Raw genomic sequence first — 16,285 nt, forward strand, 5'->3', positions numbered from 1 at the left:
AGAAATGAAGTATTAAGGGGAAGGTGGCTAAATCTTGTTATATGATGTCATAACATTATTTACTTTGCTTGACGTTTTGGCTGCATTTCTAATCTGCATTTTGTCTTTTCCCAGACATTCTCTCAGAAGAGGGAGCTCTTTCACCTTTCTGACTCCAAGCACGCAATGGGATTTCACATTGGTTAGTAGTGTCCGCCTATACAGATGTTGTCTAGATACAGGAGGTAGATCATGTAAACACCCGAACTCCTTGCTGACTTCTTATCCTTTTTAAATTTCTTTTTTGGGGTGTGTGTGTATTCTAAAGTGTATGGTAACATGCTTCTTGTAAACTTTTTCCCCTCCTTTAGACGATGTAGTTGCAGACATTGCATGAGCTGTGCTGAGTTTTCGTGCCTTGCATATATGTAAATTTGCCCTAAGGCTTTTTTCCTGTATATCATAATGGCAAACAGCTGTGCTCCTTTGCTGAAAGCCTTGTCCTAGACTGTAGTCATCACAAGTAATTCACTTTATTCTCCCTTTTACATGAGCCAACCAAATCCAGATGTTGTCTGCCAGCATTTTCTTCTTCATAACTGAATCCGCAGATGTTTATGTCTAGAACAGAGGTGCTTTTTTTTCCTACTGTCTAGTTCAGCTCTACTAGACCTTTTTTGTTCTTGAATGTCTCATTTGGCTAGAATACATGTGGGAACAGCCAACACACTCACTCTCATTTTTTTTCACCTTGTCTTTATGAACCAGTATAATGCCACTATATTAGGAAACTACAGAAAATAGAAACTTCCTAACATATTTGATCTGACAGTAACGCTACTAACAAAAGGTTCCGCCCAAAGCAGGGAACCCTTTAAAGTCCAGGAGAACCCCTTCAAACCTTAAAAGTAGTACTCTGGTGCGTGTTGTTGTGTTTTTTTATTTTTAGTTATTTTTTTGTTAACCCTATGTGCCCGGGCTGCCAAGCGAAACAAAATAAACTTTAACTCACCTTCCTACTTCCCCCGTTGCTCTGATATCAATGTCCTGTTTTCCGGTCCCTGACTTGTTCCGCTTCCTGTATGTCAAAGAGTCATGTGACTCTCAGCGTGTCACCGGCAGCAGGGGGGACAACTGCTGTGGCCGGTGATACGCTGAGTGTCACGTGACTCTTGTGCTTACAGGAAGCGGAAGAAGTTGGGGACCGGAGAATGGGACCTCGGTAACGGGGGAAGGTGATTTAAAGTTTGTTTTGTTTCACTTGGCAGCACAGGCAGAGAGTACTCTTAACATTGTTGGCTTATCCTAAAAGTCTAACAGCAAACATAGAGATAAGAGATTTATTTTTTTAAGGGAATATCTTATATTGACTTTTTTTTTAATTATTATTATTATTATTATTTTCAGAAGAGGAAACGGAGAGATAAGGATGATGACTCTTTCAGCCTTTGCAGCTTTGATCTAAAGGTAATAAAAAGTAATTCATAAATGCTCACATGCTGGGCTTTATAAAAGCCAGACTGCCATTGGATATGACTATTTATTAATCGGCATGTTAAACACCTGTGGTTTGAGAAGCATGAAGCTGCTGACAGGTTTCCTTTCTTCCCTAGTATGAATACATAGAAAGTTAAAGGGGTACCGCAGTGTAGGACAAAGGATAGTTGATAAGTGATCATGGAGGGTTCCAACTGCTTGGACCCCAGCGATCTATTGCCTGGCACCCGTCTCTCTTTATGCACAGAGCGATCTCCACTCCCTGCAAAGAGACTGTAGACCCCCACACAAAGCGGTGGTCAACCCTCTCTTTATCTCTATGAGAGAGCCCATAGAAATGCATGGAGGGGGGCCTCATTGCCACAGCTTCATACTGTGTCCGACAGCTCCTTTCATGGGGTGAACCGCTGGCGCCGTGCTGGAGATGACAGGGGTCACAGCGGTCAGACCCCCCCCCACCACCACCACGATCAGACACTTATCCCCTATCCTTTATATAAATCCTTTTGATGAATTGTCCTACACATAAGTACTCCATTTTATTTTTTTGAAAGTATTTATTTATAATTTTAAGTAAACAAAATAAATCAACACTCCAGGAGCACCTCAAGAGCTCTACATGGGAGACAAATAAAATCAGCAGAAATTAGCAATCCCAAACAGGAGACAGAGCAAACATGGAGTCTCCGGAGTACACAGCCCAACAATCACACAGGAACCGCCAGCAACCCAGCACAGAAGGGTAGCCTTTGTAATTCACTGTGGGGAACTCACTCACTCAGAAGGGACCACTGACTCCCCCAAGATCAACCGAGGCATCCAGACCTTATCAAACTTTTTGGGGGCATTTTCTTCTAATATATAGGGTTCTATACAACAGAACATACCAATTGACTAAGTTAAACCATCTGGATATAGGAGGGGGTGAGGTATCTTTCCAAGCCATAACCACTACTTTACAGGCACAAAATAACAAAAAATGGATGAGTAGGCGCTTATGGGAGCCTGACTTCAGACCATTATGGGAGCCTGACTTCAGACCATTATGGGAGCCTGACTTCAGACCAGTAAACAAACTTCCAGAGAAAAAAACTAAAGGAAGTTCGAGATGATCCGTCAAGAACTACATTACAGCTATCTAGAATGTGACTACATAGGGCAACTCTACACGGCATGCATAAAAGAACCCTAACCCTGACAGCAAAAATACACATCAGAGGAAACCTCCGTATGCCTTTTAAGTGGTTGTTCCACCACATTATCACTAAAAGTTACCATTACTTATCGGTGAGGATCTAACTTTTTGGATACATACAAACGGGCTAAAGCTTTTAGCACAGTCCTCAAGAACTCTTGGTTTAGAGCTATGGAAACGATTTCTAGAAACTGTCCAAAACTTCAAGCATTTTCTTAACCTACTTTTTGGTGTCTCAAAAAAAAGTAAAACAAAATTGTCCTGTGTCTTTAAGACACACCCTTGAGTAAAGGAATTGATGTAACAGGCTGGATTCCTGTAGTCAGTGACTCAGCTTCTTGTTTACCTTTTCAGGTACTACCCATGTTTTATAGCAACAATAACCAATATACAATAGAGTGAACCTTATGGGAAAGCATGAGCTCTGCTTCTAAAGCTCCTGGAATTTGAGGAGTTTTTTTTTTTTAATATAAGAATTGCTGTTTATATGATATACATGTATGTAATGTAAATTTATTTGGAGGGGATGATGGGATGCAGAATGTTTTTTTTCTGTCCTTTGTCAGTCATCCCATCCAAAAACACTAGTCTGCCCCTTCCAAATCGTAGTCATTTCAAGATGGTAATACAATGCTGCGCCGCTTTTTTAGGGATCCATGGTAGTTACAGTAGTTGGTAGCCGTAATTAAAGGACAAGTATCATGAAAAAAAATCCCCTATCTGAAGGATAGGGGATAAGTTTTACACCGCGGGTCCCGAGCGCTGCCTCCCCCCCCCCCCCCCCCCCCCCGCGATCTCCTGTTTAGAACCCTGGCTCTCCTTCACAGTGGCACGTCACAACCCCCTGAAGCGGGGGGCTGCCATGCCCCCTCCATATCTTCAGCTGTCCCATAGAACTACACTGCTCAAAAAAAATATAGGGAACACTAAGATAACACCTAGAGCTGAATGAATGAACTAATGGTATAAAATGCTTTACATAGAATGTTGCAGGCAGGAGAACGTTCTCCACGGCGTCTCCAGACTCTGTCACGTCTCACACATGTGCTCAGTGTGAACCTGCTTTCATCTGTGAAGAGCACAGGGCGCCAGTGGAGAATTTGCCAATATTGGTGTTCTCTGGCAAATGCCAAATGTCCTGCATGGTGTTGGGCTGTAAGCACAACCCCCACCTGTGGACGTCGGGCCCTCATACCACCTTCATGGAGTCTGTTTCTGACTGTTTGAGTTGACACATGCACATTTGTGGCCTGCTGGAGGTCATTTTGCAGGGCTCTGGCAATGCTCCTCCTTGCACAAAGGCGGAGGTAGCAGTCCTGCTTCTGGGTCGTTGCCCTCCTACGGCCTCCTCCACGTCTCCTGATGTACTGGCCTGTCTCCTGGTAGCATCTCCATGCTCTGGACACTATGCTGACAGACACAGCAAACCTTCTTGCCACAGCTCACATTGATGTACCATGCTGGATGAGCTGCACTATCTGAGCGACTTGTGTGGGTTGTAGACTCTGTCTCATGCTACCACTAGAGTGAAAGCACCGCCTGCATTCAAGTGACCAGAACATCAGCCAGGAAGCATAGGAACTGAGAAGTGGTCTGTGATCACCACCTGCAGAACCACTCCTTTTATTGGAGGTGTCTTGCTAATTGCCTATAATTTCCACCTGTTGTCTGTTCCATTTGCACAACAGCATGTGAAATTGATTGTCAATCAGTGTTGCTTCCTGAGTGGACAGTGTGATTTCACAGAAGTGTGATTGACTTGGAGTTACATTGTGTTGTTTAACCCCTTAAGGACCCAGCCAATTTTTACTGTAGGGCACGGCCATTTTTTGCACATCTGACCACTGTCACTTTAAACATTAATAACTCTGGAATGCTTTTACCTTTCATTCTGATTCCGAGAGTTTTTTCGTGACATATTCTACTTTATGTTGGTGGTAACATTTTGTTGATACTTGCATCATTTCTTGGTGACAAATTCAAAAATTTGATGAAAAAGTAGAAAATTTTGCTTTTTTTACATTTTTTTTTACTTTGAAGCTCTCTGCTTATAAGGAAAATGAATATTCCAAATAAATTATATATTGATTCACATATACAACGTGTCTACTTTATGATTGCATCATAAAGTTGACATGTTTTTACTTTTGGAAGACATCAGACATTCACAAAATTTTCAAAATCGAAAATTTTTCAGGGACCAGTTCTGTTTTGAATTGGATTTGAAGTGCCTTCTTATTATAATTACCCCACAAATGACCCCATTATAAAAACTGCACCCCTCAAAGTATTTAAAATGACATTCAAAAGGTTTGTTAACCCTTTAGGTGTTTCACAGGAATAGCAGCAAATTGAAGGAGAAAATTCAAAATCTACATTTTTTTCACTGGCATGTTCTTTTAGACCCAGTTATTGAATTTTTACAAGCGGTAAAAGGAGAGAAATCTTCCTAAAATGTGTTTTTCTCTCAAGTAAGGAAATACCTCATGTGTATGTCAAGTGTTTGGCGGGTACACTAGGGGGCTCAGGAGGGAAGGAGCGACAGTGGGATTTTGGAGAGTGAGTTTTACTGAAATGGTTTTTGGGGGGCATGTCACATTTAGGAAGCCCCTATGGTGCCAGAACAGCAAAAAAAAAAAAAAAAAAAAAAAACACATGGCATACTATTTTGGAAACTACACCCATCAAGGCAAGTAACAAGGGGTCCAGTGAGCCTTAACACTCCACAGGTGTTTGACGACTTTTTGTTAAAGTTGGATGTGTAAATTATTATTTTTTTTCACTAAAATGCTAGTTTTCCCTAAAATGTTACATTTTTTTCAAGGGATAATAGGACAAAATGCCCCCCAAAATTTGTAACCCCATTTCTTCGGAGTATGGAAATACCCCATGTGTGGACATCAAGTGCTCTGCTGGCGAACTACGATGTTCAGAAGAGGAGCGCCATTGAGCTTTTTGAAAGAGAATTTGTTTAGAATGGAAGTCGGGGGCCATGTGCGTTTACAAAGCCCCACGTGGTGCCAGAACAGTGGACCCCCCCACATGTGACCCCATTTTGGAAACTACACCCCTCACAGGATCTAATAAGGGGTGCAGTAAGTATTTACACCCCACTGGCGTTTGACAGATCTTTGGAACAGTGGGCTGTGAAAATGAAAAATTTTCATTTTTCATTTTCACGGATCACTGTTCCAAAAATCTGTCAGACACCTGTGGGGCGTAAATGCTCACTGTACCCCTTATTACATTACTTGAGGGGTGTAGTTTCCAAAATGGGGTCACATGTGGGAGGGGTCCATTGTTCTGGCACCATGGGGGCTTTGTAAACACACGTGGCCTTCAATTCCGGACACATTTTCACTTCAAAATCCCAATGGCGCTACTTCTCTTCTGAGCATTGTAGTTCGCCCACAGAGCACTTTACATCCGCATATGGGGTATTTTTTTACTCAGAAGAAATGGGGTTACAAATTTTTGGGGGCTTTTTCCTATTTTCCCTTGTGAAAATGAAAAATTTAGGGTAACACCAGCATTTTAGTGGAAATCATTTTTTTTTTTTTTTTCATTTTCCCATTCAACTTTAATGAAAATTTGTCAAACACCTGTGGGGTTTTAAGGCTCACTATACCCCTTGTTACGTTCCCTGAGGGGTGTAGTTTCCAAAATCGGATCACGTGGGTATTTTTTATTTTTTTTCCGTTTATGTCAGAACCACTGTAAAATCAGCCACCCCTGTGCAAATCACCAATTTAGGACTCAAATGTACATAGTGCACTCTCACTCCTGAGCCTTGTTGTGAGCCCGCAGAGCATATTACGTCCACATATGGAGTATTAACGTATTCAGGAGAAAATTTGTTAAAAATTTTGGGGGTCTCTTTTTGCTTTCACCGCTGGTGAAAACAAAGTATGAAAACAGGCTGGTGTAGCCCCTAACTTTTCCTTTTCATAAGGGGTAAAAGGAGAAAAAGCCCCTCAAAATTTGTAGTGCAATTTAGAGCTGGGCGGTATGACCAAATATGTGTATCGCGGTATTTTTGTAACTCATGGCGGTTCCACGGTATATAACGGTATTTCTTTCACCCCCCCAATCATGTGACCCGCGAGCGATGTTCTGCTTATCCCCCCCCCCCCCCCCCCCCAATTAATTATCAGCCCAGCGGGGTACTACTCGCACATGTCAAGCACTGCCCTCCTCCTCTTTGTTGGGGGCTGCTGGCGCTGGAACTCACTGTACGCCAGTGGTCTCCAAAGTGCGGACCTCCAGATGTTGCACAACTACAGCTCCCAGCATGCCCGGACAGCCAACGGCTGTCCGGGCATGCTGGGAGTTGTAGTTTCGCAACAGCTGGAGGGCCGCAGGTTGGAGACTACTGCTGTACGCTGTATCCCTATGCCCGGGCTGCAAAAGATATCCCTATGCCCGTTGGCTGTCCGGGCATGCTGGGAGTTGTAGTTTTGCAACATCTGGAGGTCCGCAGGTTAGAGACCACTGGCGTACAATGAATTCCAGCGCCAGCAGCCCCCAACAAAGAGGAGGAGGGCAGTGCTTGACATATGTGAGTAGTACCCCGCTGGGCTGATAATTAATTGGGGGGAGCAGAACAGCGCTGGCGGGTAACAAATGATTAGTTCCCCCGATTTGGGGACAGCGCAGCGCTGGGCTGATAATTCATACCCAAGGGGAGGGGCCCAACCGGTATTGCGGTATGGGAAAAATTCATATCGTGCAGCCCAAAAATTTTGGTATTCGGTATGAACCGGTATACCGCCCAGCCCTAGTGCAATTTCTCCCAAGTACGGAGATACCCCATATGTGGCCCTAAACTGTTTCCTTGAAATACGACAGGGCTCTGAAGTGAGAGAGCGCCATGCGCATTTGAGGTCTACATAGGGATTGCATAGGGGTGGACATAGGGGAATTCTACGCCAGTGATTCCCAAACAGGGTTCCTCCAGCTGTTCCTACACTCCCAGCATGCCTTGATAGTCAGTGGCTGTCCGGAAATGCTGGGAGTTGTTTTGGAAACATTGCCATACAATAAGTTTTTCATTTTTATGGGGGGGGGGGGGGGGTTGTGACAGTGTAAGGGGGTGTATATGTTGTGTTTTACCCTTTTATTATGTGGTAGTGTAGTGTTTTTTAGGGTACATTCGCACTGGCGGGTTATGGTGAGTCTCCCTCTAGGAGTTTGCGCTGTGGCAAAAAATTTGCAAAAGCTCAAACTTCAAGTAGGAAACTTACTGTAAACCTGCCCGTGTGAATGTACCCTGTACATTCACATGGGGGGGCGCAAACCTCCAGCGGTTTCAAAATTACAACTCCCAGCATGTACTGACAGACCGTGCATGCTGGGAGGTTTACTTTAGCAACAGCTGGAGGCACACTGGTTGGAAAACCTTCAGTTAGGTTCTGTTACCTAACTCAGTATTTTCCAACCAGTGTGTCTCCAGCTGTTGCAAAACTGCAACTCCCAGCATGTACTGATCACCGAAGGGCATGCTGGGAGATGTGGTTATGCAACAGCTGGAGGTACGCAACTACAACTTCCAGCATGCCGAGACAGCTGTTTGAGCTTGCTGGGATTTGCAGTTTTGCAACACCTGGAGGGCTAGAGTTTAGAGACCACTGCACAGCGATCTCCAAACTGTGGCCCTCCAGATGTTGCAAAACTACAAATCCCAGCATGCACAGACAGAAAACTTTGTGGGAATGCTAGGAGTTCTAATTTTGCAAGATCTAGAGGGCTACAGTTTGGAGATCACTGTGCAGTGGTCTCTAAATTGTAGACCTCCAGCTGTAGCAAAACTACAACTCCCAGCATGCCCCAACAGCTGTCTGGGCATGCTTGGAGTTGTTGTTTTGCAACAGCTGGAGGGCTGTATTTTAGAGACCACTGTATAGTGGTCTCAAACTGTAGCCCTCCAGATGTTGCCAGGCAACTCGCTGGCTTCCGTAGGATCCAGGCGCACGACATCGCCGGCTGCCGATCAGTCGCCTGCAGCCTCCGCAGATCGGTAAGTGACCTTCGGCGCCGGTCCCTGTCTGTTTCCCTGTCCTGCCCCGCTTATTGTGGGTGGGCAGAACGGGGAAACCGAAAGTAAACCATCCCACCTCGCCCCCGGTCTGCAATTGGTCGTTGCGTCTATACGACCAATAGGAGGGGTGGCACCCCTGCCACCTCACTCCTATCTCTCTTCAGTGGGATCGTCGGTGTCTTGGACAACCGCAATCCCCCTTATATACCGGGTCACCATAGACCAGTAATGACCCGGAATAGCGCAAATCGCAAGTGTGAATTCACTTGCGATTTGCCGCGATTACCGACATGGAGGGGGGGGGTCTGATTACCCTCCCTGGGCATCAATATCAGCAGTCACCCCGGTCCCCGCCCGGCGCGAGCGGCGGGGACCGGCATTCCCACGGGTGTACCTGTACGCCCTGGGTCCCTAAGACCCAGGTACAGAAGGCGTATCCATACGCCCTGGGTCCTTTCCTGTGTTTAAAGGGGTACTCCGGTGGAATCTCTTTTTAAAATTTTTTTTTTTTTTTAAATCAACTGGTGCCAGAAAGTTACAGATTTGTAAATGACTTCTATTGAAAACTCTTAATCCATCCAGTACTTATTAGCTGCTGAAAACTACAGAGGAAATTCTTTTCTTTTTGCAACACAGAGCTCGCTGCTGACATCACGAGCACAGTGCTCTCTGCTGACACCTCTGTCCATTTTAAGAAATGTCCAGAGTAGGAGAAAATCCCCATAGCAAATATATGCTGCTCTGGACATTTTCTAAAATGGACAGATGTTAGCAGGGAGCACTGTGCTTGTGATGTCAGCAGAGAGCTCTGTGTTCCAAAAAAAAATAAAAAATTTCCTCTGTATTCAGCAGCTAATAAGTATTAGGGATCGACCGATATTGATTTTTTAGTACATATAATCTGTGAACTTTGAGGCTGATAACTTATACCGATATAAGTTATTGACTATTCCACCCCCTCCTCCCTGGCCCTGCTGAAGCCGCTGCAGATCAATGATTTAACCCCTTAAGGACACATGACGTACTGGAACGTCATGTGTCCACTCCTGAACTATAACGCGGGGCCACGGCGTGGCCCCGCGTCATAGCGGGTTGGGCCCGGCTTCTAACAACGACCGGGACCCGTGGCTAGTAGCGCGCCGGATTGATCGCTGTGCCGCGCGCTATTAACCCTTTAGACGCGGTGTTCAAAGTTGAACGCCGCGTCTAAAGTGAAACCGAAAGCATGCCGGCTAGCTCAGTGGACTGTTCGGGATAGCTGTGGCGAAATCGCGGCATCTCGAACAGCTTACAGGACAGCGGGAGGGCCTCCTCGCCTGCCTCCTCGCCTGCCTCCTCGCCTGCCTCCTCGCCTGCCTCCTCGCCTGCCTCCTCGCCTGCCTCCTCGCCTGCCTCCTCGCCTGCCTCCTCGCCTGCCTCCTCGCTGTCCGATCGCCGAATGACTGCTCAGTGCCTGAGATCCAGGCATGAGCAGTCATGCGGCAGAATCATCGATTACTGGTTTCCTATGAGAAACCAGTGATCAATGTAAAAGATCAGTGTGTGCAGTGTTATAGGTCCCTATGGGAGCTATAACGCTGCAAAAAAAAGTGAATAAACATAATTTAACCCCCTTCCCTATTAAAAGTTTGAATCACCCCCCTTTTCCCATAAAAAAAAAAAACAGTGTAAATAAAAATAAACATATATGGTATCGCCGCGTGCGGAAATGTCCGAATTATAAAAATATATCCTTAATTAAACCGCACGGTCAATGGCATGCGCGCAAAAAAATTCCAAATTCCAAAATAGTGCATTTTTGGTCACTTTTTAGGTCATGAAAAAATAAATAAAAAGCAATCAATAAGTTCTATCAATGCAAAAATTGTACCGTTAAAAACTTCAGATCACGGCGCAAAAAATGAGCCCTCATACCGCCCCATACACGGAAAAATAAAAAAGTTATAGGGGTCAGAAGATGACAATTTTAAACGTATTAATTTTCCTGCATGAAGTTATGATTTTTTCCAGAAGTACGACAAAATCAAACCTATATAAGTAGGGTATCATTTTAACCGTATGGACCTACAGAATAAAGAGACCGCTGCCGCCACCCGCTTCTCTCCCCCTGCCTCTCCTGGGGTCCTCCTGAGTCCAACCACCACCGCCATTGGTTTAACTTTCTGGCACCAGTTGATAAAAAAATAAAAATTAAAAAGCTTTTCACCGAAGTACCCCTTTTAAGTGTTAATTTTTTTGAGCAGTGTAAATGGGACACATGTATAATAAGGGTCTTGTTAAAATCTGCTAAGATGGCACACACATATTATTAAGAATATACTTCAAGCACAATATATATTGGTGCCTACCGATATATTTGGGCAACTTATAAATGACGATGATGACACTTTTTACCAAACTAAAAAAATAAGAGAAAAGGCTAAATATGCCCTATATGTATAATTTTCTAAACCAAAAAACAGGTTCCCCAGTATGCTAATAAATAATACACATTGCATTATAGACAGCCTTTAGGCATTTAAGTGTTTCTTCTAAACCTGGTCAAGAAAAGCACTGTGTTTTATTAGATTGTATGGGTTGTTAGAAAATCTTTGCAGGAGCAGTGCTGCCACTATTAGTTGATGGATTAGTAGAAATAACAGGGGGAGACAGCCAAACTTTGTGTAGTTAGACAGATAGGAGGAGTTTCTCTTACATTTTTGTACAAGTTTGTGCCATAAATAATGCTGGAGTGCAGTCCGGGCCTGGGAGATAGTAGCCTCTGTTCTGCTACTGTAGACTGCATCAGAGCCCAGTCATTGTTCATGTGTAAGTGCCGAGTGTGTACATGTTTTGTTTCCCCTTTTGTGTGTGCGGAAGAGTTGGTTAAAACAGTAGTCTGTTCAGCAGAGGAGATATATATCTATCTATATCTATATATCTATCTATCTCTATATCTATCTATCTCTCTCTATCTATCTATATATCTCTCTATCCTGTCAAGTGTGTTACTTAAAATAAACTCCAGTTAACCTAACCAGCAAATGCATTTAAATGGACAATAGTGCCCTTTTAGGCTTGTGCCGTCCCTTAGAGAGCCTTGGTCCCTTCAGGAGATCACAGGGAGTCCCAGTGGTCCTGTGAATAGAGTAAAAGCTGCCATGGATGCTTATCGCCTATCCACAGATTGATGGATAAGTGTCTGATCACAAGGGGTCTGACTACTGGACCCACGCTTTAATTTTGGGAACAATTCCTGAGGCTCTTGTAATTGGTAGCACTGCATATACTTGAATGCAGCTCCATTGACTCGTCTATAGTAGTACATAGTACATAGATCTTTGGGAGTCCGATTCTTGAGATCAGATAGACGTCAATAGTTTTTTTTTTGTTAGAGGGGAGTGAGATCAGTACAAGATATGTGAGAGAAAGTGGGCATGTGGGCCTCTTTCCATCAGTAAGGCTATATTCACATCATAATCACTTTACATTTGGTTTATGTGCTGGTGTTCCTAATGTATAGGTTGAAAGTATCTTGTAAACCTAGTTCACACACGGGAGACCATAGTGTTTCCCTTATACCTCTCTCTGGCTGGCATGATTTTGTACTATGCAGTTTGCTATACAGACTGTATTCATGTATATCTTGATGGTAATCACAATTCACTATACATTACAATGAACAATGTACGGTGTTTTTTTTTTTCAGGGATATATGCCAAGAAAAACACCCTCCTATAACTGAATATGGGTTGCACCAAGACTAGAATGGATAATGGGGTTGAGAGAAGGGCCAATACTGTTTCTATCCTGTATTTTGTACAAATATTATTTATGTATTATCAACATCTGTAGCGCTTTGCAGCACAATATTGAGGTAACCTATTGTAACGGTTACAATATTGTAGTGTAGTATTGACAAATGACACTTATTCACATAATACAGTAGTAGTAACCTTGTCCCTAGCAAATTAGGTTGCATTCACATCATGTTTTTGCAGTACAGTTCCCATATCAGGTTTTTGATGAAAAACTGATTCCTAAAAACCTGACTAATTGTATTAAAAAGTGTTGACAAATATGAACCCGTATACAGTTGAAAACCGTAAATGGTTTGAAAAATGTCTGGTTGCATCCGTTTTTTTTACAAAAAATAAGTTTTTAACTTTTCATTCCCAGACCTCTCCCAGAAAGAGAGCCCTAGAAGGTGGGTGGAACTTTCGGTGTGCACTGTGCATGTGACAAACCGTATTGTGCAAATCAGATGGAACCGTACACGCATATGGTTCTCATTAACTCCATGTTAAAGGCTACGGTTTTGGGTACGGGAAAAAATGGACAAAACCGTACAAGACACAAAGTGCAGAACCGGGTGCATTGTTTGGCCTATGGTTTTCGATAGTCAATGCATACGGTTCCATACGGTTTGCAAATTGAAAACATATATATGGGAACTGTGATGCAAAAGCGTGAAGTGAATGCAGCCCGCTGTCAGTAGTGTGAATGTAACCTTAGTGTGTTCTTCCAATCAAACAAGTGAAACTTTATTCATAATGGAGTGAAAAGTAAAAAAAAGTATACGTTTTTTTTTTTTCTTTAAAAAAAACTGATGCAAACTGACATCATTTTTCCAAGCGTTTACCGGTAAAAATGTGTACACACGTTTCCATACAGTTTAGTCCGGTTTTGAGGAATCGGTTTTTCATCAAAAAACGGATACGGGAACTGTATTGCAAAAACGTGGTGTGAATGCACCCTAAACCTGTGGTTTTTTTCCAAACAGGGCGTCTCCAGCTGTTGCAAAACTACAACTCCCAGCATGCCCAGACAGACTTCGGCTGTCTGGGCATGCTGGGAGTTATAGTTTTGCAACAGCTGGAGACACACTGTTTGGAAAACACTAGTCTAAATACTAGTTACAGCACCATGACCTGAACACTTATCCTACACCCAGCTCTGTAGCTATTTAATTTTTCATGTACCATGATTTATTTTTTTCTTCCTGACTGTCTGGCATACACAGGCTGTGCAGTGCACTGTAACCTGATCTGTAGTATGTAGGTGTACCAGCTGTCAGACAAATGACATGGCATTCCATGGAAACCCGCCCCGAAGGCAGCTGTGGCAGCTCCTCCCTTCTTTAAGTTTAGACCAGTTGCTGCACTTTGTCCAGCTCACTGTATCTGAGGCAAGGGAAGCATGCAGTATGGGAAGGAGCTGTGAGTGTTTCTTGGCACACCGTAGACTCGTCTATGAAAACGGAACAGGCCCCGAAGGGCTTGGGCATCAAACGTGGATTAGTAGCAGCTCGTGTGGGGAACATATTATAAAGTATGGTGGCTCATGATGAAATCGGGGGTCTCTTGCCTATTAAAAGGACTATTCAGGTGATAGCAGTCCAGAACCCGGCATCAAAGGAATTAGAGGTATGTATTGGTTAGCGATGGATTCATATGAAACTTTACCTTATGCACAGAAGAAATATTCATATGTACTAATAATAATAAAGCAACAGGAGTCCTGATGGTTATAATGTATTATGCTCTAGTTATATTCCTATTCTATTCCTTTTTTAGTACCGTGTGTGTGTGTGTGTGTGTGTGTGTGTGTGTGTGTGTGTGTATGTGTGTGTGTTTTCAGTACAGCAGCCAGGCATATGAGCTGCCTCATGTTTCATGAAAATGTACCTCATGCCATATAATAGAGTTCTATTTAGTTATGCATTGTCCTTACAGATTTCCATGTTTCAGTCGTAATGAAACTGCTTGCCTTGCATGAAAGGGATCCGTTTAGACCATCTTTGAAGCAGTTCTTTGTACTTTCAGCCTCCTATGTGGCATCAGTTTGTTCTCCTCTCCTTGTATACCTCATTTCAAGTCCTTTTCCTCAATGCATGCTTTCAGGAAAGAACAAAGTGTGATTTTGTGCCGGTCCGCATGTGGGACTAATGCCTTTAGCATATGAGAAGTAAATATCTATATGGCGGTTTTATGGTATCTTAGTGTAGGAAGCACAGATTTTATGACCAGCCTGCTGTGTGGTTCTCATACTCGACTACAGTGTACAGTAAAGGTATAAAGATATCTTATGTCAAAATAAGGGTGTTATAGACTTAGTTTTCCACCGGAGTACCCCTTTTTTTTTTTCTTTTTTTTTTAATCGACTGGTGCCAGAAAGTTTTAAAACACATTTTTAAATTACTTCTATTAAAAAAAAATCTTTATCCTTCCAGTACTTATTAGCATCTGTATATTACAGAGAGAGTTTTTATTTATTTTTCTGACCAGTGTTCTCTGCTGACATCTCTGTCTGTATCTGGAACTGTTCAGAGCAGCATAGGTTTGCTATGGGGATTTGCTCCTTTTCTGGACAGGTCCTGATACGGACAGAGGTGTCAGCAGAGAGCACTGTGGACAGAAAAAAAATATCCAAAGAGAAAAGAACTTTCTCTGTAGTATATAGCAGCTAATAGGTACTGGAAGGATAAAGATTTTTTTTTTTTTTTTTTTATAGAAGTAATTTACAAATCTGTAACTTTCTGGCACCAGTTGATTAAAAGAAAATGTTTTCCATCGGAGTACCCCTTTTTAAATGTTCTAGTTCACAACACCAAGAGCTTTTTTTTTTTTCGTTGCTGCATGCAAAAGTAACATGTTTGCAATTTTCTATAATATGGCAGGTTGCACAGCTTTATTGTGGCTATATTATCGCTTTGAAGAAGCTTTATTGTGGCAGTGCATTGAGACTGCTGAAGCCCTTTGATGTACATGGACTTTTCTACATAACCTGTTTTTTCAGTATTTCTGGACTGCCGTGCAGAATACACAGATTACATCTTAGGCTGGGTTCACATCACGTTTTCAGCCATACGGGACCGTATCCCTGCCGTATGCGTCCCGCATGTAATTCATTTCAATGTGCCGACCGGAGTGAAACTCTGACTCCAGTCGGCTCATTTTTGCCCCATATGCGGTTTTCCAATGCACCTCAAATCGCGGTCGACTATGATTTTAGGTGCGGTGGGAAAACCACATACGGGGCAAAAATGAGCCGACCGGAGTCAGCTTTTCACTCCGGTCGGCTCATTGAAATGAATTACATAAGGGATACAGGAGCACCTGGTTTTAGCTCCCCCCAGCCGTATGCGGTCCCGTATGGCTTAAAACGTGATGTGAACCCAGCCTTACAGGCAGTTGCTTTCTGTCCATTAAAACAAGAGGCCCCTTTGTCCCTTCTTCATCCTATGTTAAAATGTGGTTACAGATGGAAGCCACGGCCCTGTAATATGAATCTAAGGCATGTGACATAATGGCTTTCACACCTGTCTTTTGGTAGACACAGTAAACTATTGTCCTCAGTTTGACTTCTTGGGTCAAAGAGGGGAAGTTTTCTTTAGCCTTTACTATCCATACAATGACTTGGTCTGTGTTAGAGATAAAAATTGAAGATGAGATTTCTTGCAGAGTGAGTGACCATTGATAGTAGGTGAATGGAGATGATTCTTCCAGATGACTATTTCATTGACGGGCGGTAGATTTTCACACTTCTAGTGTACTCTGCATACAAGTTCATGATATGATTATTATACACTGATATGA

General features: G+C 43.1%; 1 protein-coding gene across 2 annotated transcripts in view; it reads left to right on the plus strand.

The window, feature by feature from the left end:
- The window catches only part of NET1 (neuroepithelial cell transforming 1), a 49,182-nt gene that overhangs the window by 22,923 nt on the left and 9,974 nt on the right, over positions 1-16,285 (plus strand). Inside the window, exons 2-3 of one of the 2 annotated variants that reach the window (XM_056573194.1) lie at positions 115-181; positions 1,387-1,446. In XM_056573194.1, the coding sequence (XP_056429169.1) occupies positions 115-181; positions 1,387-1,446 (127 nt within the window). Of the gene's footprint in view, positions 1-114; positions 182-1,386; positions 1,447-13,865; positions 14,114-16,285 lie in introns of those variants that run through there. The other variant, XM_056573195.1, reaches the window with a different exon arrangement.

This window comes from Hyla sarda, chromosome 4 (genome assembly GCF_029499605.1).
Source record: "Hyla sarda isolate aHylSar1 chromosome 4, aHylSar1.hap1, whole genome shotgun sequence".
NCBI lineage: Eukaryota > Metazoa > Chordata > Amphibia > Anura > Hylidae > Hyla > Hyla sarda.